Consider the following 26,508-nt stretch of genomic DNA (forward strand, 5'->3'; position numbering starts at 1 on the left):
TAACTGACTTTAACTATCTAACATTGACAGATGACATCTGACAGGTATCTTAAATAGGAGTGGTTCAGGGTCGTATCTTAAATTTCTGCCATGGTGCATTTACAAACAACTCAATTTATTAAATTATGAGACATATTGGAAAGATCTTTGATGTCTTATTATTGATATAATTTGGATCTTTTTTATGTGAATCATATCCAATATGCATCTTTTGTTGTAATTTTGTTCTTTTTTCAAAATCTATACATTTGCGAAATCAAAAGAATGGCTATTTTCTAGAGAATGTTTTGCTAGTGCTGTTGTGTTTAATCCATTGGTCTGTACACTTTGTTTTTGTTAAACTTTTAAAAAAGTGGAAACATGTTTATAATGTTTATAAAATAAAGTGCTTATTGAAAATGTCAAATTGCCTAAACGTTTGCCGTTTAAGCAATGGTTAAGTAGTTTCATTTACCGACAACAGACCACCTTTATTTTTAAAGAAACCCCCCTTTTAATTTTTATGTGTTTAAAAGATTCTTAACAATCTGATTGCAACGAACTCTATCATGTAGGGTCTATAATGAATAATACAAGGTGAAATTTTGAAATTATTAATTTATCACATGTTATGGTATTATTTTAAATAAGCTAAATACAGACATCACACTTCTATTCTAAGTGTCAGTATATTGGGGAAAATTTCTTTTTAGTAACCGTGTTAACATTTTTTGCTAATTTTTCTAATTAAACAAAATCGATAAATAATGATAAATAATGCAGATTGTTATCAATCAGTTGTTGGTGTGTTGACATTTTACATTAAAATAATAAATTCCCAATTAAAAGCTAATCCAACGTCAGTGTCAAGTTCACGTCAAATTGCAAGTCAAAATAATGTGAGTCACACAACTATCCTAAGGTGTTTCCATGAAGAAAAACTTTATCCATATAAATTGACTTTTGTGCAGGAGCTAACAGAAGACTGTCCAGATCGTAGAAGGGATTTCTGCGAGAGAATAATGGATACAATTAATACAAATGAAATAGCTCTTGGCACAATTCGTTTTTCTGATGAATCAACATTTACATTAATATAACGAAGAGGTAAACCGAAAAATCTGTAGATATTGGTCAGCGGAGAATCATCATTGGATGCGTGAGACACACTCAGTATCGTCAAAAGTTGAATGTTTGGGCAGGTATTATGGGAGATCGTATTATTGGTCCTATATTTGTAGATGGTAATTTGACAGCGGACAAATATTTAAGCATACTAAGAGACTATGTTCTTCCTCAGTTGGCTAACTTATATCTCAATCCAATAGATCCGAACCTACCGCATGAAACTGTCTGATTCCAGCAGGACGGTGCAACACCCCATTGTGCTTTAATGGTGAGAAATTACTTAAATGAAGTCTTCTTCAATAAATGGATTGGATGAAGGGGTACTATTGAGTGGTCAGCTAGGTCGTCAGATCTTACGCCTTTGGATTTTTTTCTGTGGGGTTGTCTCAAGAGCAAAGTATATGCAATACAACCAACTAGCATTGAAGACCTCAAAGAAAAGGATAACTACAGAAATACTGAGTTATTTCACCTCAATCTTTAAACAAAGGTCGGGACGAGTTTTATAGGAGACTGTGCTTTAGCCAGCGACCAGGTGGAGAACATTTTGAGCATTTATTTTAATGTAATCCAATCAATTACCTCGGGTATTGTATAAAATAATTGTCTTGAAGAAAATTATATTTAATTTCAAAATTTAACCTTGTATTATTCTTAAAAGACCATACATGATATAGTTCGTTGAGATCAGGTTGTTAAGGAGCTTTCAAAAACATAAAAAATACAGGGTGTTTCATTTAAAATACAGATTATAGACCATGCCAGACTTTCGTGGATCACCCTGTACATTCAAATTTATATTTAAAAGCGCAAGTTTTTTATTATTTTTTAAAATAAGGACACAAACAATTTTATTCCATAAGTGGTTTCCACACCGTATACATATATATATATATATATATATATATATATATATATATATATATATATATATATATATATATATATATATATATATATATATATATATATATATATATATATATATATATATATATATATATATATATATATATATATATATATATATATATATATATATATATATATATATATATATATATATATATATATATATATATATATATATATATATATATATATATATATATATATATATATATATATATATATATATATATACATATATATATATATATATATATATATTTGTTTTTAGTACAATCCTGAGCCTTCGATAGTAAAACTTAAGCACAAACCTGAACCCCGTTTACGATCCTGAACCTGTATATTGGTTCAGGATTGGGTTCCTTTTATAACTGACATATAATTTAAAATTTACAAATTAAATAATTTTTTTAACTTAGTGGTGCCATCAGCGGACAAAACTGCCTAACTTTCACTTCAATATGTCATTTGGAATCGGAGAGAAACCTGTTTGTATTGTGGTTCAGGATTGCATTTTTTAGTTCAGCCATTTGCCACTTTGGCGCTGGAAACAATTTCTCGAATATACATGATTTTGATATACATTATCACAATTAGTACCATCCTGATCCATACTATGTGGCAACATTGTTTTGTCGTTATTTTGTTTAGAGAATTGGGGAATTCTATTTTTAGCCAAGGTCAGAGAGATTTCTTTTCAATAGGTGTTATAAATATATTATTATTTAGTCGCAACTTTGCAACAGTCGCTTGTGTAGGTTCAGGAACGTGAGTTTTAAAATGAATGATTATAAAGGACGTTCTAAACTTATGGTTGATATGTGTTTAGGGAAAGGTAAGTTATACAAATGGTATTAAAATAAATTGTCATTTTGAGCACGTTGGCTTAAAAATCTAACTGAATTGTCCTTATTTATATTAAGGATAAGTTAAGTTAATATTAACAGAGGTACAGGGTGTCCAAGTAAAATAGTTATTCTTGATTTTAATTCATATTTACAAAATGACTGTGTCAGAGTTTATTAAAAATTATTATAAGTAGGCGATTGTCTGATCGAAAGAAGCTTATTTGCAATCTGGGATGATCATATTATCCTGTTTTTAGGATTTGTTCTAAATAATATTTTAAAAAAATGTAAATTTTTATTTTTTTTTTTAACAAAAAACATATACATGATTTTAGACGACTTATGAAATGTGTTCAGTTGTCTGCGATATCTCCAAGTAAGAGAAATCATGTCATCTTCTTTTTGCTAATTGTTATGTAAGATGTTTTAAAAGTACTTCGATAAATCTCTAGGGAAATTATTTTAGAAGGAAAAGTCTCTCTAACTAATGAACCTTGATGTCTTCCTGTTTATATTTTTAAATTAGTAATTTATCACTGTCAGTATCTCAGACGAATTTGACTAAATTAGCACTATTACAGGTTAATTAGTTTAAAACCTTTGTCTCTATTAGTTAACAATAGCGCAAAAGTGACTGTTTATGAAGACTTTTCATCTAACAATGATACCTCTGAAATTTTTCAAAATAGTTTTAAAACATCCTGTGTATAATTAACCAAAAAAGCAAAGAATTAAAAAGGGTTTAAAGAATAAATGTATAATTTTTAGACAAAAACATAGAAAAAATACACTTTGATTATTTATTGCTCGTCAAATTCGGAGAGCAGCTTATCTACAATTTCTCAGATACAAGTAAATAAAGATTCAGAAGTTTAAAGTTCAAAAGAGAAAAATGGAAAGGGGAAAAACGAATAAGAGCAACGTATGGGTAATGTAAGATCTGTAAGTGATCATGTTGTGGATGATATGCGTTTAACGAAAGTAAATTGGCCAAGTTTAAATAATATTTTACATAATAAAATAATAATGGGTCTGAAATGCTTTTTTCTCATATATTAAGCTGTAAGAATAAAATATGTTTTTGGTAATAAATTTCCTGTATTTACAGGGAAATCATAATCTTTTTGTATAAAAAAAGTTACATTTCTTCGATATTCAAAATATTAACCATGTGCTGAATTACCAATATTAAAATATCTCGAAACAGTTAATATTTGGAAGGTCAATGAAATATAACTTTTTTATTCAAAAATGAATTGTTTCAAAATAGTTTAGCTGTAAATTTCTTTAAAAATAGATTTCTTCTATTCAATACGATAAAGTGATATCTTGAGAATATACACATCTAATAACATGGAGACCCAGTGGAGTAGTAGTAGAGTATCCGCTGGGAGTTTGTTAATGTTTTCCTCTCTCCGCACAAGTTTTCTAGGAAACTTCTATCGGTTCACTCGTAAGGGGTTGATTGTGTGTTACAATTACTCGAATCTTCAGGCATCTATCTGGAAAAATGGCGAATTTATGAACAAAAACAAATTCTGTTCTTACAACTTTTGACGTTCTGTAGATCAGAATGGAGCGATCTTAGCACCTATATTCTTGAGCCAAATATTATTATTTCGATCTTTTAAATCTACATATACAATATATATGTATTACAGTAAGGTGTAATGTATGGAATAAATTCATTTTAGAAAAACAAGTTATTTTGTCAAATCCTGAGATAGGTTGATTTTAATTTTAATTTAATTTATGTTACGTAAAATGTAAATTTACATCAAATTAAAATCAAAAATCGATCTGTTTTAGGATTTTTTTTAAAATTCTTTGTTTAGCTAAATATAGACATCATACTGTATGTATAAATTAAAACAACACAAAATAAAACAAAAAAAAAACAGTTTAATTGTAAAGAAAAAAGCGTACTCTATTCGCTATAAATGATTGTGAAATTTTTAGATAAAAAATTACCTGGCCTTGATTCAGCTTGCTCGAATATTTCTGAAAATAGGCTATTACCACCTACAAAAATACAAATAATTGAAGATTGGCTTCTGGGTGTGGAACCCAAATGCATATATTCAAAGTTTAATTCTCAAAATGAAGAAGAAAATGCAGAAATGAATAATGAAAAAGAACAAAAAGGAATGGAAGAACACGAGGAAGACGTCAAGTTTATAAGTGATCAAGCAATAAATATGGATTTTTTATCTGACGAATGTGATTCCTATGCGGACAATGATAATGCTATGTTTCTAGAGAAACAAAAAATGAATAACTCGTCCAACACATCCAAAAGCGAATTTATAGAGGATGACGACGATTCCATAAAGGATCCTAATTATATACCATCTGAGGACGGCCGAGCTAAAAAAAAATGGGTAGGTATTTTTTTTGTTTAATTGTTCTTAAATTTGGTTAAACTTTGACTCTTTCTTGCAGTTCTCAAATTTAAAAATTCCACTAAGAAAGAGTCACCCACAAATCTGTGAAGAATTGGTTGACAGCAAACAGCGTGAAAACGATTCTTTAATACTTAAAAAAGTGATTGATATAGCGGAGCACGGAAATGATGTTTCTTCAATATTATTTAATGAACCGATTGAAAGAGAGAAGCACGAGAAGGACAAATCTCTAATAGTACGGAATCTCTTAAATTTTGATAATAAACAAAAAAGTGAACATCAAATGGAGAAGGAGAGTGAAAAGGAGCAACACACAAGCAGCAGTACTGTAGCTCAAAGGATATCATCTGTTGCTCTAGAAGACAAGGTAAGAACTCAATTAAATTACCTTATAAGCAGTATATGGCATCCAAAACAATTTGATACTTTACATTCCCCTAAACTCCAAATTGTTAAACTAACAATCTGTGAGAAAGCATATTACGTAAGGAACGAAGCAGAATTGATTTTAATTTATTAGACATGACATGCTGTGGTAATGTTGTTTTGTCGTTTACGACTCATTAGACGGGTTTTTTTGTCCAATAAAACAAACCAAACTCAGCTATATGTAAAAAAAAGTCTATCTGACTAGTCGTAAAGGACGAGACAACTAAGTCACAAGATGTCGTGTCTTAAGTTAAAATCAATTATATTTCATTTTTTTTAATGTTACTTTACTTAAATCTTTTCTATTTCTTTTAACGTGTTTGATTCATTCTGCATTTTTTTTTTCAGCCACTTGTTGAAAAAACGTTGAGAAAAAATTACAAAGATCGAAGGGATTTTTGCTTCTATTGCGAAAAGGATGTATCCCATTTTTCGAGACATATTTCTAAATGGCACTCAGAAGAAATTGACGTAGTTAAAATATTATGTCATAAGGTTAATTCAAAAGAGAGACGATTGGCTTTATCAAACTTAAGAAAAAAGGGAAATTTTATCAGAAATCGGACAGACTCCGCATTAAGACCAGTTAAGAGGCCAAAACTTACTGATAAGTCGTTAAGTGCAGATCAATATCTGCCGTGCAAGTATTGTTTGGGTTACTATAAGAAAAAATTTTTATTTAGGCATACTAAAATTTGTCTGTCTAATTATGATAAGGAAAATAATAGAAGACAAACGTCCCAAAGCGACGGACAAACTACTTTGCTTCTACACCATTTTCTTAAACATGACGATTTATTAAAATCAAAAATTTTCTCAAGAATGCGTGCAGACGACATAAATCTTATTGCTAAAAAAGATCCCTTAATTTGCCAGTACGCATATTCGTACATAAAAGGCCGTCAAAGTAAAGGCAATATTGATTTGGTAAGACAAAATATGCGAAGACTCGCAAAACTCTTAGACTTTGCAAGGCTACAGAATCCTGATATTAAGAAACTTATAGATATTCTTCGCCCAAAGCATTTTCAACTAATAATTTCTGGAGTTAATAAAATAGCAAAATATAACCCAGAAACAGATAATTATGAGTCACCAACGTTGGCCATAAATTTTGGGACACTTATAAAAAAATGTTGCGACTTAGCATATATTAATCTTGTTCAGATTGAAAACACAAGCGATGAGAGAAAAGAACTTAAAATATTAAAAACTCTTTTAGAATCCCAATGGTGTAATGAAGTTTCTGCTCAAGCATGTACCAATTTAAATCAAAATAAATGGAACAAGGAAGAACTTTTGCCGCTTACTAACGACCTCAAGAAACTTAATATTTTTTTGCAAACATCTTCAGAAGAATTATTCCACAAATTGAAATCAGATGAGAATGATTTTAAGATCTATAATTCATTAAAAGACACACTGTATGCGCAAGTCATTCTTCTTAACAGACGGCGACCAGCAGAGGTGGCTCAGCTAAAAGTCCAAACGTTTAAATCCATTAATTTGGGGGGTGAAAATGATAATGAATTTGAAAAATGTTTAACTGAAGCTGAAAAAATTTTATTAAAAACTTACAGTCGTTTAGTTATAAGAGGTAAGCGTGGAAGAGGTGTTCCCATATTGTTATCACCATCAATGAAAATGCATTTTGATTTAATTTTGCAGTGTAGAAATAACTTTGCAATTGAAAGTGACTTTGTATTTCACACCACTGGAAGAGGATTTGTTGATGGAACTAAAATTATTCATAAATATGCCAAAAAATGTCAGTTGGAAAGACCTGCGAGTATAACAGCAACAAAACTTCGAAAGCATTTGGCCACCATTACTCAACTTCTTCAATTTTCCAATAATGATATGGAGCAATTAAGCAAATTCATGGGACACACATTACAAACGCATTGCAATTATTATCGTTTGTCTGACAAAGTATATCAAACGGCTAAAATTTCTAAACTTTTACTTTTAATGATGGAAGGCGGAGCTGAAAAATACAAAGGTAAAACTTTAGACGAAATTGACATTAACTTAGCTCCTCTCTCTGACGCGGAAGAGGAAGAAATGGAAAATATCTTGGATACTAATGATAATCTAACCGTCGATTGTAAGATTCCATCTACTTCAGCTGACTTAGATAATAATAAAGAACCTCATAAAAAAATGCGTAATTTAAAGAAGAAAAGATTTATTGATAGAAGACGACCATGGACAAAACAACAAAAAAGCATTATCGCAGAATACTTTTCCGACAACATTAAAAACAGAAAGCCTCCCATTGAGATAGAAGTGAAACACCTTATTGAAGAATATCCCGAGGTATTTAAAGAAAGAAAATGGACATGTATCAAAGCTGTAGTGTATAATATGTATACAGGAAAACTTAAATATTAAACATCCATTTTCAAATATTTTTTTTATTTATTTAAATTTATATTTTCACTGTTTTGAAAGACTTTCTTGTTTTAGTTTTGATCTGATCTGTATCTATTTTTGATAATAAATTAATGCAATACTTTTCTGATTTATTTCTTTTTTTAAATCCTAATCGCCGTTAATGTAAGCTCATATTTTTGACATTTATGAATTGGAACGTTATGACGCCTTCGCTGTTAAAATAATCCGTAAATAGGACGTATTGTTTATATAAATGTTAGGATATGTATAATTAAGGGAAAGTAAAAATATACTGCTTCTGACTCTCACGCAAACACATACGAAAACTTTTCGTATTTTATTTAAAACTGGCAACATCTCTTAGGTTCAGGTTTGTGCATATGCACGTATGTTTGGGTTCAGAATTGACTGAAATAACAAAGGGATCAGGATTATGTCATTAATAAGTAAAATCCCCATTTATATATATTTGAAAATATTGAAATTTTCGTTTGTATATATACATTTTTGAAATCCCCGCTAGAATTAATTAATATAAGCGTGCCATAGGCAGCTCTAAATACTCTAGAAATAGGAGGTTCAGGATTGTATGGTTTTTCAGATGGTTCAGGTTTGTTATAAAGATGTATATATATATATATATATATATATATATATATATATATATATATATATATATATATATATATATATATATATATATATATATATATATATATATATATATATATATATATATATATATATATATATATATATATATATATATATATATATATATATATATATATATATATATATACATCTTTATAACAAACCTGAACCATCTGAAAAACCATACAATCCTGAACCTCCTATTTCTAGAGTATTTAGAGCTGCCTATGGCACGCTTATATTAATTAATTCTAGCGGGGATTTCAAAAATGTATATATACAAACGAAAATTTCAATATTTTCAAATATATATAAATGGGGATTTTACTTATTAATGACATAATCCTGATCCCTTTGTTATTTCAGTCAATTCTGAACCCAAACATACGTGCATATGCACAAACCTGAACCTAAGAGATGTTGCCAGTTTTAAATAAAATACGAAAAGTTTTCGTATGTGTTTGCGTGAGAGTCAGAAGCAGTATATTTTTACTTTCCCTTAATTATACATATCCTAACATTTATATAAACAATACGTCCTATTTACGGATTATTTTAACAGCGAAGGCGTCATAACGTTCCAATTCATAAATGTCAAAAATATGAGCTTACATTAACGGCGATTAGGATTTAAAAAAAGAAATAAATCAGAAAAGTATTGCATTAATTTATTATCAAAAATAGATACAGATCAGATCAAAACTAAAACAAGAAAGTCTTTCAAAACAGTGAAAATATAAATTTAAATAAATAAAAAAAATATTTGAAAATGGATGTTTAATATTTAAGTTTTCCTGTATACATATTATACACTACAGCTTTGATACATGTCCATTTTCTTTCTTTAAATACCTCGGGATATTCTTCAATAAGGTGTTTCACTTCTATCTCAATGGGAGGCTTTCTGTTTTTAATGTTGTCGGAAAAGTATTCTGCGATAATGCTTTTTTGTTGTTTTGTCCATGGTCGTCTTCTATCAATAAATCTTTTCTTCTTTAAATTACGCATTTTTTTATGAGGTTCTTTATTATTATCTAAGTCAGCTGAAGTAGATGGAATCTTACAATCGACGGTTAGATTATCATTAGTATCCAAGATATTTTCCATTTCTTCCTCTTCCGCGTCAGAGAGAGGAGCTAAGTTAATGTCAATTTCGTCTAAAGTTTTACCTTTGTATTTTTCAGCTCCGCCTTCCATCATTAAAAGTAAAAGTTTAGAAATTTTAGCCGTTTGATATACTTTGTCAGACAAACGATAATAATTGCAATGCGTTTGTAATGTGTGTCCCATGAATTTGCTTAATTGCTCCATATCATTATTGGAAAATTGAAGAAGTTGAGTAATGGTGGCCAAATGCTTTCGAAGTTTTGTTGCTGTTATACTCGCAGGTCTTTCCAACTGACATTTTTTGGCATATTTATGAATAATTTTAGTTCCATCAACAAATCCTCTTCCAGTGGTGTGAAATACAAAGTCACTTTCAATTGCAAAGTTATTTCTACACTGCAAAATTAAATCAAAATGCATTTTCATTGATGGTGATAACAATATGGGAACACCTCTTCCACGCTTACCTCTTATAACTAAACGACTGTAAGTTTTTAATAAAATTTTTTCAGCTTCAGTTAAACATTTTTCAAATTCATTATCATTTTCACCCCCCAAATTAATGGATTTAAACGTTTGGACTTTTAGCTGAGCCACCTCTGCTGGTCGCCGTCTGTTAAGAAGAATGACTTGCGCATACAGTGTGTCTTTTAATGAATTATAGATCTTAAAATCATTCTCATCTGATTTCAATTTGTGGAATAATTCTTCTGAAGATGTTTGCAAAAAAATATTAAGTTTCTTGAGGTCGTTAGTAAGCGGCAAAAGTTCTTCCTTGTTCCATTTATTTTGATTTAAATTGGTACATGCTTGAGCAGAAACTTCATTACACCATTGGGATTCTAAAAGAGTTTTTAATATTTTAAGTTCTTTTCTCTCATCGCTTGTGTTTTCAATCTGAACAAGATTAATATATGCTAAGTCGCAACATTTTTTTATAAGTGTCCCAAAATTTATGGCCAACGTTGGTGACTCATAATTATCTGTTTCTGGGTTATATTTTGCTATTTTATTAACTCCAGAAATTATTAGTTGAAAATGCTTTGGGCGAAGAATATCTATAAGTTTCTTAATATCAGGATTCTGTAGCCTTGCAAAGTCTAAGAGTTTTGCGAGTCTTCGCATATTTTGTCTTACCAAATCAATATTGCCTTTACTTTGACGGCCTTTTATGTACGAATATGCGTACTGGCAAATTAAGGGATCTTTTTTAGCAATAAGATTTATGTCGTCTGCACGCATTCTTGAGAAAATTTTTGATTTTAATAAATCGTCATGTTTAAGAAAATGGTGTAGAAGCAAAGTAGTTTGTCCGTCGCTTTGGGACGTTTGTCTTCTATTATTTTCCTTATCATAATTAGACAGACAAATTTTAGTATGCCTAAATAAAAATTTTTTCTTATAGTAACCCAAACAATACTTGCACGGCAGATATTGATCTGCACTTAACGACTTATCAGTAAGTTTTGGCCTCTTAACTGGTCTTAATGCGGAGTCTGTCCGATTTCTGATAAAATTTCCCTTTTTTCTTAAGTTTGATAAAGCCAATCGTCTCTCTTTTGAATTAACCTTATGACATAATATTTTAACTACGTCAATTTCTTCTGAGTGCCATTTAGAAATATGTCTCGAAAAATGGGATACATCCTTTTCGCAATAGAAGCAAAAATCCCTTCGATCTTTGTAATTTTTTCTCAACGTTTTTTCAACAAGTGGCTGAAAAAAAAAATGCAGAATGAATCAAACACGTTAAAAGAAATAGAAAAGATTTAAGTAAAGTAACATTAAAAAAAATGAAATATAATTGATTTTAACTTAAGACACGACATCTTGTGACTTAGTTGTCTCGTCCTTTACGACTAGTCAGATAGACTTTTTTTTACATATAGCTGAGTTTGGTTTGTTTTATTGGACAAAAAAACCCGTCTAATGAGTCGTAAACGACAAAACAACATTACCACAGCATGTCATGTCTAATAAATTAAAATCAATTCTGCTTCGTTCCTTACGTAATATGCTTTCTCACAGATTGTTAGTTTAACAATTTGGAGTTTAGGGGAATGTAAAGTATCAAATTGTTTTGGATGCCATATACTGCTTATAAGGTAATTTAATTGAGTTCTTACCTTGTCTTCTAGAGCAACAGATGATATCCTTTGAGCTACAGTACTGCTGCTTGTGTGTTGCTCCTTTTCACTCTCCTTCTCCATTTGATGTTCACTTTTTTGTTTATTATCAAAATTTAAGAGATTCCGTACTATTAGAGATTTGTCCTTCTCGTGCTTCTCTCTTTCAATCGGTTCATTAAATAATATTGAAGAAACATCATTTCCGTGCTCCGCTATATCAATCACTTTTTTAAGTATTAAAGAATCGTTTTCACGCTGTTTGCTGTCAACCAATTCTTCACAGATTTGTGGGTGACTCTTTCTTAGTGGAATTTTTAAATTTGAGAACTGCAAGAAAGAGTCAAAGTTTAACCAAATTTAAGAACAATTAAACAAAAAAAATACCTACCCATTTTTTTTTAGCTCGGCCGTCCTCAGATGGTATATAATTAGGATCCTTTATGGAATCGTCGTCATCCTCTATAAATTCGCTTTTGGATGTGTTGGACGAGTTATTCATTTTTTGTTTCTCTAGAAACATAGCATTATCATTGTCCGCATAGGAATCACATTCGTCAGATAAAAAATCCATATTTATTGCTTGATCACTTATAAACTTGACGTCTTCCTCGTGTTCTTCCATTCCTTTTTGTTCTTTTTCATTATTCATTTCTGCATTTTCTTCTTCATTTTGAGAATTAAACTTTGAATATATGCATTTGGGTTCCACACCCAGAAGCCAATCTTCAATTATTTGTATTTTTGTAGGTGGTAATAGCCTATTTTCAGAAATATTCGAGCAAGCTGAATCAAGGCCAGGTAATTTTTTATCTAAAAATTTCACAATCATTTATAGCGAATAGAGTACGCTTTTTTCTTTACAATTAAACTGTTTTTTTTTTGTTTTATTTTGTGTTGTTTTAATTTATACATACAGTATGATGTCTATATTTAGCTAAACAAAGAATTTTAAAAAAAATCCTAAAACAGATCGATTTTTGATTTTAATTTGATGTAAATTTACATTTTACGTAACATAAATTAAATTAAAATTAAAATCAACCTATCTCAGGATTTGACAAAATAACTTGTTTTTCTAAAATGAATTTATTCCATACATTACACCTTACTGTAATACATATATATTGTATATGTAGATTTAAAAGATCGAAATAATAATATTTGGCTCAAGAATATAGGTGCTAAGATCGCTCCATTCTGATCTACAGAACGTCAAAAGTTGTAAGAACAGAATTTGTTTTTGTTCATAAATTCGCCATTTTTCCAGATAGATGCCTGAAGATTCGAGTAATTGTAACACACAATCAACCCCTTACGAGTGAACCGATAGAAGTTTCCTAGAAAACTTGTGCGGAGAGAGGAAAACATTAACAAACTCCCAGCGGATACTCTACTACTACTCCACTGGGTCTCCATGTTATTAGATGTGTATATTCTCAAGATATCACTTTATCGTATTGAATAGAAGAAATCTATTTTTAAAGAAATTTACAGCTAAACTATTTTGAAACAATTCATTTTTGAATAAAAAAGTTATATTTCATTGACCTTCCAAATATTAACTGTTTCGAGATATTTTAATATTGGTAATTCAGCACATGGTTAATATTTTGAATATCGAAGAAATGTAACTTTTTTTATACAAAAAGATTATGATTTCCCTGTAAATACAGGAAATTTATTACCAAAAACATATTTTATTCTTACAGCTTAATATATGAGAAAAAAGCATTTCAGACCCATTATTATTTTATTATGTAAAATATTATTTAAACTTGGCCAATTTACTTTCGTTAAACGCATATCATCCACAACATGATCACTTACAGATCTTACATTACCCATACGTTGCTCTTATTCGTTTTTCCCCTTTCCATTTTTCTCTTTTGAACTTTAAACTTCTGAATCTTTATTTACTTGTATCTGAGAAATTGTAGATAAGCTGCTCTCCGAATTTGACGAGCAATAAATAATCAAAGTGTATTTTTTCTATGTTTTTGTCTAAAAATTATACATTTATTCTTTAAACCCTTTTTAATTCTTTGCTTTTTTGGTTAATTATACACAGGATGTTTTAAAACTATTTTGAAAAATTTCAGAGGTATCATTGTTAGATGAAAAGTCTTCATAAACAGTCACTTTTGCGCTATTGTTAACTAATAGAGACAAAGGTTTTAAACTAATTAACCTGTAATAGTGCTAATTTAGTCAAATTCGTCTGAGATACTGACAGTGATAAATTACTAATTTAAAAATATAAACAGGAAGACATCAAGGTTCATTAGTTAGAGAGACTTTTCCTTCTAAAATAATTTCCCTAGAGATTTATCGAAGTACTTTTAAAACATCTTACATAACAATTAGCAAAAAGAAGATGACATGATTTCTCTTACTTGGAGATATCGCAGACAACTGAACACATTTCATAAGTCGTCTAAAATCATGTATATGTTTTTTGTTAAAAAAAAAAATAAAAATTTACATTTTTTTAAAATATTATTTAGAACAAATCCTAAAAACAGGATAATATGATCATCCCAGATTGCAAATAAGCTTCTTTCGATCAGACAATCGCCTACTTATAATAATTTTTAATAAACTCTGACACAGTCATTTTGTAAATATGAATTAAAATCAAGAATAACTATTTTACTTGGACACCCTGTACCTCTGTTAATATTAACTTAACTTATCCTTAATATAAATAAGGACAATTCAGTTAGATTTTTAAGCCAACGTGCTCAAAATGACAATTTATTTTAATACCATTTGTATAACTTACCTTTCCCTAAACACATATCAACCATAAGTTTAGAACGTCCTTTATAATCATTCATTTTAAAACTCACGTTCCTGAACCTACACAAGCGACTGTTGCAAAGTTGCGACTAAATAATAATATATTTATAACACCTATTGAAAAGAAATCTCTCTGACCTTGGCTAAAAATAGAATTCCCCAATTCTCTAAACAAAATAACGACAAAACAATGTTGCCACATAGTATGGATCAGGATGGTACTAATTGTGATAATGTATATCAAAATCATGTATATTCGAGAAATTGTTTCCAGCGCCAAAGTGGCAAATGGCTGAACTAAAAAATGCAATCCTGAACCACAATACAAACAGGTTTCTCTCCGATTCCAAATGACATATTGAAGTGAAAGTTAGGCAGTTTTGTCCGCTGATGGCACCACTAAGTTAAAAAAATTATTTAATTTGTAAATTTTAAATTATATGTCAGTTATAAAAGGAACCCAATCCTGAACCAATATACAGGTTCAGGATCGTAAACGGGGTTCAGGTTTGTGCTTAAGTTTTACTATCGAAGGCTCAGGATTGTACTAAAAACAAATATATATATATATATATATATATATATACATATATATATATATATATATATATATATATATATATATAAATATATACATATATATATATATATATATATATATATATATATAGATATATATATATATATATATATATATATATATATATATATATATATATATATATATATATATATATATATATATATATATATATATATATATATATATATATATATATATATATATATATATATATATATATATATATATATATATATATATATATATATATATATATATATATATATATATATATATATATATATATATATATATATATATATATATATATATATATATATATATATATATATATATATATATATATATATATATATATATATATATATATATATATATATATATATATATATATATATATATATATATATATATATATATATATATATATATATATATATATATATATATATATATATATATATATATATATATATATATATATATATATATATATATATATATATTTGTTTTTAGTACAATCCTGAGCCTTCGATAGTAAAACTTAAGCACAAACCTGAACCCCGTTTACGATCCTGAACCTGTATATTGGTTCAGGATTGGGTTCCTTTTATAACTGACATATAATTTAAAATTTACAAATTAAATAATTTTTTTAACTTAGTGGTGCCATCAGCGGACAAAACTGCCTAACTTTCACTTCAATATGTCATTTGGAATCGGAGAGAAACCTGTTTGTATTGTGGTTCAGGATTGCATTTTTTAGTTCAGCCATTTGCCACTTTGGCGCTGGAAACAATTTCTCGAATATACATGATTTTGATATACATTATCACAATTAGTACCATCCTGATCCATACTATGTGGCAACATTGTTTTGTCGTTATTTTGTTTAGAGAATTGGGGAATTCTATTTTTAGCCAAGGTCAGAGAGATTTCTTTTCAATAGGTGTTATAAATATATTATTATTTAGTCGCAACTTTGCAACAGTCGCTTGTGTAGGTTCAGGAACGTGAGTTTTAAAATGAATGATTATAAAGGACGTTCTAAACTTATGGTTGATATGTGTTTAGGGAAAGGTAAGTTATACAAATGGTATTAAAATAAATTGTCATTTTGAGCACGTTGGCTTAAAAATCTAACTGAATTGTCCTTATTTATATTAAGGATAAGTTAAGTTAATATTAACAGAGGTACAGGGTGTCCAAGTAAAATAGTTATTCTTGATTTTAATTCATATTTACAAAATGACTGTGTCAGAGTTTATTAAAAATTATTATAAGTAGGCGATTGTCTGATCGAAAGAAGCTTATTTGCAATCTGGGATGATCATATTATCCTGTTTTTAGGATTTGTTCTAAATAATATTTTAAAAAAATGTAAATTTTTATTTTTTTTTTTAACAAAAAACATATACATGATTTTAGACGACTTATGAAATGTGTTCAGTTGTCTGCGATATCTCCAAGTAAGAGAAATCATGTCATCTTCTTTTTGCTAATTGTTATGTAAGATGTTTTAAAAGTACTTCGATAAATCTCTAGGGAAATTATTTTAGAAGGAAAAGTCTCTCTAACTAATGAACCTTGATGTCTTCCTGTTTATATTTTTAAATTAGTAATTTATCACTGTCAGTATCTCAGACGAATTTGACTAAATTAGCACTATTACAGGTTAATTAGTTTAAAACCTTTGTCTCTATTAGTTAACAATAGCGCAAAAGTGACTGTTTATGAAGACTTTTCATCTAACAATGATACCTCTGAAATTTTTCAAAATAGTTTTAAAACATCCTGTGTATAATTAACCAAAAAAGCAAAGAATTAAAAAGGGTTTAAAGAATAAATGTATAATTTTTAGACAAAAACATAGAAAAAATACACTTTGATTATTTATTGCTCGTCAAATTCGGAGAGCAGCTTATCTACAATTTCTCAGATACAAGTAAATAAAGATTCAGAAGTTTAAAGTTCAAAAGAGAAAAATGGAAAGGGGAAAAACGAATAAGAGCAACGTATGGGTAATGTAAGATCTGTAAGTGATCATGTTGTGGATGATATGCGTTTAACGAAAGTAAATTGGCCAAGTTTAAATAATATTTTACATAATAAAATAATAATGGGTCTGAAATGCTTTTTTCTCATATATTAAGCTGTAAGAATAAAATATGTTTTTGGTAATAAATTTCCTGTATTTACAGGGAAATCATAATCTTTTTGTATAAAAAAAGTTACATTTCTTCGATATTCAAAATATTAACCATGTGCTGAATTACCAATATTAAAATATCTCGAAACAGTTAATATTTGGAAGGTCAATGAAATATAACTTTTTTATTCAAAAATGAATTGTTTCAAAATAGTTTAGCTGTAAATTTCTTTAAAAATAGATTTCTTCTATTCAATACGATAAAGTGATATCTTGAGAATATACACATCTAATAACATGGAGACCCAGTGGAGTAGTAGTAGAGTATCCGCTGGGAGTTTGTTAATGTTTTCCTCTCTCCGCACAAGTTTTCTAGGAAACTTCTATCGGTTCACTCGTAAGGGGTTGATTGTGTGTTACAATTACTCGAATCTTCAGGCATCTATCTGGAAAAATGGCGAATTTATGAACAAAAACAAATTCTGTTCTTACAACTTTTGACGTTCTGTAGATCAGAATGGAGCGATCTTAGCACCTATATTCTTGAGCCAAATATTATTATTTCGATCTTTTAAATCTACATATACAATATATATGTATTACAGTAAGGTGTAATGTATGGAATAAATTCATTTTAGAAAAACAAGTTATTTTGTCAAATCCTGAGATAGGTTGATTTTAATTTTAATTTAATTTATGTTACGTAAAATGTAAATTTACATCAAATTAAAATCAAAAATCGATCTGTTTTAGGATTTTTTTTAAAATTCTTTGTTTAGCTAAATATAGACATCATACTGTATGTATAAATTAAAACAACACAAAATAAAACAAAAAAAAAACAGTTTAATTGTAAAGAAAAAAGCGTACTCTATTCGCTATAAATGATTGTGAAATTTTTAGATAAAAAATTACCTGGCCTTGATTCAGCTTGCTCGAATATTTCTGAAAATAGGCTATTACCACCTACAAAAATACAAATAATTGAAGATTGGCTTCTGGGTGTGGAACCCAAATGCATATATTCAAAGTTTAATTCTCAAAATGAAGAAGAAAATGCAGAAATGAATAATGAAAAAGAACAAAAAGGAATGGAAGAACACGAGGAAGACGTCAAGTTTATAAGTGATCAAGCAATAAATATGGATTTTTTATCTGACGAATGTGATTCCTATGCGGACAATGATAATGCTATGTTTCTAGAGAAACAAAAAATGAATAACTCGTCCAACACATCCAAAAGCGAATTTATAGAGGATGACGACGATTCCATAAAGGATCCTAATTATATACCATCTGAGGACGGCCGAGCTAAAAAAAAATGGGTAGGTATTTTTTTTGTTTAATTGTTCTTAAATTTGGTTAAACTTTGACTCTTTCTTGCAGTTCTCAAATTTAAAAATTCCACTAAGAAAGAGTCACCCACAAATCTGTGAAGAATTGGTTGACAGCAAACAGCGTGAAAACGATTCTTTAATACTTAAAAAAGTGATTGATATAGCGGAGCACGGAAATGATGTTTCTTCAATATTATTTAATGAACCGATTGAAAGAGAGAAGCACGAGAAGGACAAATCTCTAATAGTACGGAATCTCTTAAATTTTGATAATAAACAAAAAAGTGAACATCAAATGGAGAAGGAGAGTGAAAAGGAGCAACACACAAGCAGCAGTACTGTAGCTCAAAGGATATCATCTGTTGCTCTAGAAGACAAGGTAAGAACTCAATTAAATTACCTTATAAGCAGTATATGGCATCCAAAACAATTTGATACTTTACATTCCCCTAAACTCCAAATTGTTAAACTAACAATCTGTGAGAAAGCATATTACGTAAGGAACGAAGCAGAATTGATTTTAATTTATTAGACATGACATGCTGTGGTAATGTTGTTTTGTCGTTTACGACTCATTAGACGGGTTTTTTTGTCCAATAAAACAAACCAAACTCAGCTATATGTAAAAAAAAGTCTATCTGACTAGTCGTAAAGGACGAGACAACTAAGTCACAAGATGTCGTGTCTTAAGTTAAAATCAATTATATTTCATTTTTTTTAATGTTACTTTACTTAAATCTTTTCTATTTCTTTTAACGTGTTTGATTCATTCTGCATTTTTTTTTTCAGCCACTTGTTGAAAAAACGTTGAGAAAAAATTACAAAGATCGAAGGGATTTTTGCTTCTATTGCGAAAAGGATGTATCCCATTTTTCGAGACATATTTCTAAATGGCACTCAGAAGAAATTGACGTAGTTAAAATATTATGTCATAAGGTTAATTCAAAAGAGAGACGATTGGCTTTATCAAACTTAAGAAAAAAGGGAAATTTTATCAGAAATCGGACAGACTCCGCATTAAGACCAGTTAAGAGGCCAAAACTTACTGATAAGTCGTTAAGTGCAGATCAATATCTGCCGTGCAAGTATTGTTTGGGTTACTATAAGAAAAAATTTTTATTTAGGCATACTAAAATTTGTCTGTCTAATTATGATAAGGAAAATAATAGAAGACAAACGTCCCAAAGCGACGGACAAACTACTTTGCTTCTACACCATTTTCTTAAACATGACGATTTATTAAAATCAAAAATTTTCTCAAGAATGCGTGCAGACGACATAAATCTTATTGCTAAAAAAGATCCCTTAATTTGCCAGTACGCATATTCGTACATAAAAGGCCGTCAAAGTAAAGGCAATATTGATTTGGTAAGACAAAATATGCGAAGACTCGCAAAACTCTTAGACTTTGCAAGGCTACAGAATCCTGATATTAAGAAACTTATAGATATTCTTCGCCCAAAGCATTTTCAACTAATAATTTCTGGAGTTAATAAAATAGCAAAATATAACCCAGAAACAGATAATTATGAGTCACCAACGTTGGCCATAAATTTTGGGACACTTATAAAAAAATGTTGCGACTTAGCATATATTAATCTTGTTCAGATTGAAAACACAAGCGATGAGAGAAAAGAACTTAAAATATTAAAAACTCTTTTAGAATCCCAATGGTGTAATGAAGTTTCTGCTCAAGCATGTACCAATTTAAATCAAAATAAATGGAACAAGGAAGAACTTTTGCCGCTTACTAACGACCTCAAGAAACTTAATATTTTTTTGCAAACATCTTCAGAAGAATTATTCCACAAATTGAAATCAGATGAGAATGATTTTAAGATCTATAATTCATTAAAAGACACACTGTATGCGCAAGTCATTCTTCTTAACAGACGGCGACCAGCAGAGGTGGCTCAGCTAAAAGTCCAAACGTTTAAATCCATTAATTTGGGGGGTGAAAATGATAATGAATTTGAAAAATGTTTAACTGAAGCTGAAAAAATTTTATTAAAAACTTACAGTCGTTTAGTTATAAGAGGTAAGCGTGGAAGAGGTGTTCCCATATTGTTATCACCATCAATGAAAATGCATTTTGATTTAATTTTGCAGTGTAGAAATAACTTTGCAATTGAAAGTGACTTTGTATTTCACACCACTGGAAGAGGATTTGTTGATGGAACTAAAATTATTCATAAATATGCCAAAAAATGTCAGTTGGAAAGACCTGCGAGTATAACAGCAACAAAACTTCGAAAGCATTTGGCCACCATTACTCAACTTCTTCAATTTTCCAATAATGATATGGAGCAATTAAGCAAATTCATGGGACACACATTACAAACGCATTGCAATTATTATCGTTTGTCTGACAAAGTATATCAAACGGCTAAAATTTCTAAACTTTTACTTTTAATGATGGAAGGCGGAGCTGAAAAATACAAAGGTAAAACTTTAGACGAAATTGACATTAACTTAGCTCCTCTCTCTGACGCGGAAGAGGAAGAAATGGAAAATATCTTGGATACTAATGATAATCTAACCGTCGATTGTAAGATTCCATCTACTTCAGCTGACTTAGATAATAATAAAGAACCTCATAAAAAAATGCGTAATTTAAAGAAGAAAAGATTTATTGATAGAAGACGACCATGGACAAAACAACAAAAAAGCATTATCGCAGAATACTTTTCCGACAACATTAAAAACAGAAAGCCTCCCATTGAGATAGAAGTGAAACACCTTATTGAAGAATATCCCGAGGTATTTAAAGAAAGAAAATGGACATGTATCAAAGCTGTAGTGTATAATATGTATACAGGAAAACTTAAATATTAAACATCCATTTTCAAATATTTTTTTTATTTATTTAAATTTATATTTTCACTGTTTTGAAAGACTTTCTTGTTTTAGTTTTGATCTGATCTGTATCTATTTTTGATAATAAATTAATGCAATACTTTTCTGATTTATTTCTTTTTTTAAATCCTAATCGCCGTTAATGTAAGCTCATATTTTTGACATTTATGAATTGGAACGTTATGACGCCTTCGCTGTTAAAATAATCCGTAAATAGGACGTATTGTTTATATAAATGTTAGGATATGTATAATTAAGGGAAAGTAAAAATATACTGCTTCTGACTCTCACGCAAACACATACGAAAACTTTTCGTATTTTATTTAAAACTGGCAACATCTCTTAGGTTCAGGTTTGTGCATATGCACGTATGTTTGGGTTCAGAATTGACTGAAATAACAAAGGGATCAGGATTATGTCATTAATAAGTAAAATCCCCATTTATATATATTTGAAAATATTGAAATTTTCGTTTGTATATATACATTTTTGAAATCCCCGCTAGAATTAATTAATATAAGCGTGCCATAGGCAGCTCTAAATACTCTAGAAATAGGAGGTTCAGGATTGTATGGTTTTTCAGATGGTTCAGGTTTGTTATAAAGATGTATATATATATATATATATATATATATATATATATATATATATATATATATATATATATATATATATATATATATATATATATATATATATATATATATATATATATATATATATATATATATATATATATGCTGTCACTATTTTTCCGGGTTTGACTCCGCGTTGTAAAATGCTGGTTTTCTTGAAAACCATTGTTTTGGCGACGTTTCGGCAAGGTCTCACTTGCCATTCTCAAGCCTGGTGGAACTACTTCTCGTCGTTACTCGATTAGTACTGGTCGACTGGGCATTTCGGCGCTCGTTTAAGTACTCTCTCGGCGGCGCGCGGGCTCTTGTGATTGGTCCTGCCTGTGTGCGAGTGGGCGGGGCCTTGTCTGGCGGTTTCGCTGTTTGTTTTTTCTGTGCGTTAACTGAAGTTGAATTTTTTTGGACGGTTCTTTGCAGAGCTGGTTTCCAAGTTGTTGGAAGTCTTTGGGCATCATCTCGAGTGTTTAGGTTATTTGGATATTTTTCTATTTCTATGGCTTCCCTGATTATTCGCTTGGTTTTGTGTTCGATGTTCGCTAGCATTGTTGTCTGTTCTAGATCGATTGTGTGTCCTGTTGTTAGGGCATGTTGTGCAAGGGAAGATGTCTTTTCTTGCTTTGCAATAGCGTTTCGATGTTCTTCTCGTCTTACTTGAATTCTTCGATTAGTCTGTCCGATGTAGGATTTGTCGCAGTCTCCACAGGGAATCTTGTACACTCCTTGGTTTTCTAGTGGGATTTTGGTTTTTGCGGAGTTAAGCATATTAGCAATTTTCTTATCCGTGTTGAATATTGTCTCTATTTTATGTTTTCTTAGGACTCTACTGATTTTTTCCGTAGTGCCCTTCACGTACGGTAAAATCGTCTTAGCAATAGGTTTTTCTTTTTCTTCTGTTGATTCTTTGCTTTTTCCTCCTTGTGCCTTTTCAATTGTGTACGTGGTGAAGCCGTTTTTTCTTAATGCTGTTTTGACCGTTTTCATTTCTTTGTTCCTGTGTTCTTCATCTGTTAATCTTTCTGATCTTATAGTCAGGGTTTTGATGACTGACTGCAGTTGTGCATATATATATATATATATATATATATATATATATATATATATATATATATATATATATATATATATTGTTATGGATCAGTTTATCGATCAAAAATAGAATAAAGAGTTTTTTTTTATTATTTTAATATACAGCGGGCATATAAGTTAAAATACAACCCTGTACTTATTTGTAATCGTTAAAAAAAGAAAAGACATTGTTTCCGTGACGGACTAGTTTTTCCTTGAAGGACTAAGTGAATAGTGAAAGGACAATGGAATTCGTGTAATTATATATTTAAGGAATAAACTTTGTAATTGTATTTTGCGGTGGACATTTTTCGAAAGTAAATAAGAATTAGATTTAGATATGAGATAACATGAATTTGGAAGCTTATTTCGGTTGAAAAAGGCAAAATTGTTAATGGTTTCTGAAAAGTAATTTGAGTGAAATTAGTTTATTTGTTTCAAATATTATGTTGGAAATTTTCTGAATCGAAAATTAGTGGGAAAGATGAATGCTTATGATTGGTTAAAAAGGAATGAGGGGGGATGAGAGAGTTTGAGAAGGTTGTCTGGGGAGATTGAAAAGATTATTATGTTACCGACAGACCAGAAGAGAAGACGTGTTTTTTCGTGTAGTCAATCGGAGTAGGAGTGTTTTTTCGTTTGTTAGTGAAAAAGGTGGAAGCGGAGAGCAGATCAAAAACGAGAAGATTAATACCTCTTTTGAGTCTGCATAGTCCACGAGATCTAATTGAGAAAGAAAGGAGAATTTGTGAATAAAGAGTACCGGTCAAAAGAGGCTTGGGCTTGTGTTTTCGGAGGAGTAGTTTGCTGGTATGCGGTTTTGGAGCGATGCTGAGAACTGGAAAGATTTGATGGTAGCCGGACATAATCAATCAAGGAAGGAACTGTGGTTTAATCGAGAGGAGACATCATTGGTGTAAAAAAATAAAGGTCAGTCAAATAATTTGAATGAAAGAAAACTTTAAGACATTCTAAAGATAAAATCAAATATAAGCATACGAACTAAGATTCCAAGTTTTAAAGAGTTATTTTTTTGTGAATAAATTATATTTTTTATATGGTAAATTTTTTAGTAGATATTATTATAAAGCAGATCAATAGATAGTTTGTTAATTAAAATTAAATTTAGAGTATAGGAGTTTGTTGGGAAAGATAATTGCCCACAAAAAGTTATTTATTAACATTCACCGTATTGCTTATTGAAATAAATAATAATTTGTGTGCATATTTATGTTGTTTTAATGTTAGTTCCGTTTCCTGTTTTATCCCGATTATGAGCAACTAGAAGATACTGAACCCACTAGAAGAGATATATAAAGTAAACTGATTAATGTAAAATTAAAAAGGCACCCTGAGAATTTTTAATAGTAATTGAATTGTATGACTCTGCATAAATTAGTGAACCAATTAATTAAATAATTGGATTAATTAAATTAGTCTTAATCAATAATAAGACATCATAAAGCAGATCACAACAATATATATATATATATATATATATATATATATATATATATATATATATATATATATATATATATATATATATATATATATAACAGGTACTGGCAACACGGTAACCAAAACGTAAACAAGTATTTTATTTGTCGTCTGCAATAAACTCAATTTCTGATAGTTGTAACGGGAAATAAATTATTGAAAATATCCAGTGAACAATATAAGATATTAAGTGAAGGAAAGTGCTAAGAAAAAACTTTAAAATCAATGAAATAACATCCGAAAACAACAAGGCCTATAAAAAGTAAGATCGCTATAATTGATAAGCCTAATTAACATCAAAGCATAGAAACGAAACTCTGACCTTTGAAATTGCGACGTTATCGTTGTGAGTAGACTTTCGGGGTAGACATAGAAAAATAACAACGGCTAATAAACATAAAATAAATACGGTAAACGCTGTCTTCTCTAAACTGTTGAGGTGGAAGACAGTGTTTGGCGCCGGAAAATGGAAAAATATCTGAAATATTTAGACTGGGATGACACACTTTCAGAAGGAGGATCAAAAAGGAAGGACATATATAAAGTCAGCGAGGAAGAAGATAACATTTTCAGAAAGAGTAAGAAGTTCTCGAGAACACCAACAAAAACTCCAGAGAAAAAAAATGAGGAAACAAAAATTGATCAATTACTAATAATGATGAGCCATCTTACCGATGCCATTAAGGAAATAAAAATAAATCAAAAAGAAAGCAAGTAAACAATAGAAAAGCTTATTATGGAAAACAAAGAGCTGAGAAAAGAAAATGCAGAACTAAAACAAGAAAATATAGAGATCAATGAAGAACTCAAAGAAATAACAAAAAACATGGAACAAAAACACCGACGAATAAAATTTATTATTATATTTATATTATTTATTATTAATTTATTATAACATAGTTATAAACGGCCTTAGGATAGACACATATAAGCAAACAGGGTTAAAAAGAAAAATCAACAATTTCATCAAACAACATATAGGGGTAGAGGTTAAAATAAGGAATGCTTACAGGTTAGGCGAAAAAACATGCCTAATTAAATTAGAAAACCAAAAAGAGAAAAGAAAAATAATGGAAAAAAAGCACAAGTTAAAAGAAATTAAAGAGTAAAAAGTATGTATCAACAAAGATACAAAAATAAAAGAACGAGAAATACAGAAAACAATTAGAAACATAGCTCAAGAAGAAAGAATTAAAGGAAATGAAGTCAAGATTGGAGTAAAAATAATATGGGTAAATAACAGCGAATGGAAGTGGAATGACAAAGAAGGCGCAATAGTTAAAAAATCATCAAAAAACTAGCAACTAAATGTACTACTGAAATAACGTTGACGAAACAAGCACATAACAATTTTAACGATAATACAAAAAAAGGAAAAAAGGAAAAAAATAAAAACCGGACCAAAACACAAGAAAACATGTCGAAACAAACACTTAGTTTTAGGAAAATGGAATGTAAGAGGCACATATGGAGAATACTTAAATTATTTAAACATTTAGCGAGAGAAATCGAAAAGTTTCATTTTGACATACATAGTAGCTTTACAGGAGACAAAACAGATGGGAAACAACAGCTTATATATTAGAAATAGAAGGTACA

General features: G+C 29.4%; 3 protein-coding genes across 6 annotated transcripts; 2 read left to right on the forward strand and 1 right to left on the reverse strand.

The window, feature by feature from the left end:
• Window positions 1-2,346: 2,346 nt before the first annotated feature.
• On the forward strand, window positions 2,347-8,216 carry LOC140452877 (uncharacterized). Of its 2 annotated transcripts, XM_072547214.1 has the most exons (5): window positions 2,775-2,851; window positions 3,633-3,806; window positions 4,824-5,245; window positions 5,307-5,636; window positions 6,047-8,216. In XM_072547214.1, exons 3-5 carry the CDS (start codon window positions 4,985-4,987, stop codon window positions 8,090-8,092), a joined length of 2,637 nt encoding a protein of 878 aa, XP_072403315.1. In that variant the 5' UTR covers window positions 2,775-2,851; window positions 3,633-3,806; window positions 4,824-4,984; the 3' UTR covers window positions 8,093-8,216. The 2 variants fall into 2 exon arrangements, with proteins under 2 accessions (XP_072403314.1, XP_072403315.1); XM_072547213.1 differs by lacking the exon at window positions 3,633-3,806 and having other exon boundaries at window positions 2,347-2,851.
• Window positions 8,217-9,402: 1,186 nt separating this feature from the next.
• LOC140452882 (uncharacterized) lies at window positions 9,403-15,182 on the reverse strand. 2 transcript variants are annotated; one of them, XM_072547218.1, is made up of 5 exons: window positions 14,768-14,844; window positions 13,813-13,986; window positions 12,374-12,795; window positions 11,983-12,312; window positions 9,403-11,572 (listed from the first exon to the last, which is right to left on the reverse strand). In XM_072547218.1, the coding sequence occupies exons 3-5, from the start codon at window positions 12,632-12,634 to the stop codon at window positions 9,527-9,529; spliced, it is 2,637 nt and encodes an 878-aa protein (XP_072403319.1). In that variant the 5' UTR covers window positions 12,635-12,795; window positions 13,813-13,986; window positions 14,768-14,844; the 3' UTR covers window positions 9,403-9,526. The 2 variants fall into 2 exon arrangements, with proteins under 2 accessions (XP_072403319.1, XP_072403318.1); XM_072547217.1 differs by lacking the exon at window positions 13,813-13,986 and having other exon boundaries at window positions 14,768-15,182.
• Window positions 15,183-16,033: 851 nt separating this feature from the next.
• LOC140452878 (uncharacterized) lies at window positions 16,034-21,812 on the forward strand. Of its 2 annotated transcripts, XM_072547216.1 has the most exons (5): window positions 16,371-16,447; window positions 17,229-17,402; window positions 18,420-18,841; window positions 18,903-19,232; window positions 19,643-21,812. In XM_072547216.1, exons 3-5 carry the CDS (start codon window positions 18,581-18,583, stop codon window positions 21,686-21,688), a joined length of 2,637 nt encoding a protein of 878 aa, XP_072403317.1. In that variant the 5' UTR covers window positions 16,371-16,447; window positions 17,229-17,402; window positions 18,420-18,580; the 3' UTR covers window positions 21,689-21,812. The 2 variants fall into 2 exon arrangements, with proteins under 2 accessions (XP_072403316.1, XP_072403317.1); XM_072547215.1 differs by lacking the exon at window positions 17,229-17,402 and having other exon boundaries at window positions 16,034-16,447.
• Window positions 21,813-26,508: the final 4,696 nt, after the last annotated feature.

Source organism: Diabrotica undecimpunctata, chromosome 11 (genome assembly GCF_040954645.1).
Source record: "Diabrotica undecimpunctata isolate CICGRU chromosome 11, icDiaUnde3, whole genome shotgun sequence".
Lineage (NCBI taxonomy): Eukaryota > Metazoa > Arthropoda > Insecta > Coleoptera > Chrysomelidae > Diabrotica > Diabrotica undecimpunctata.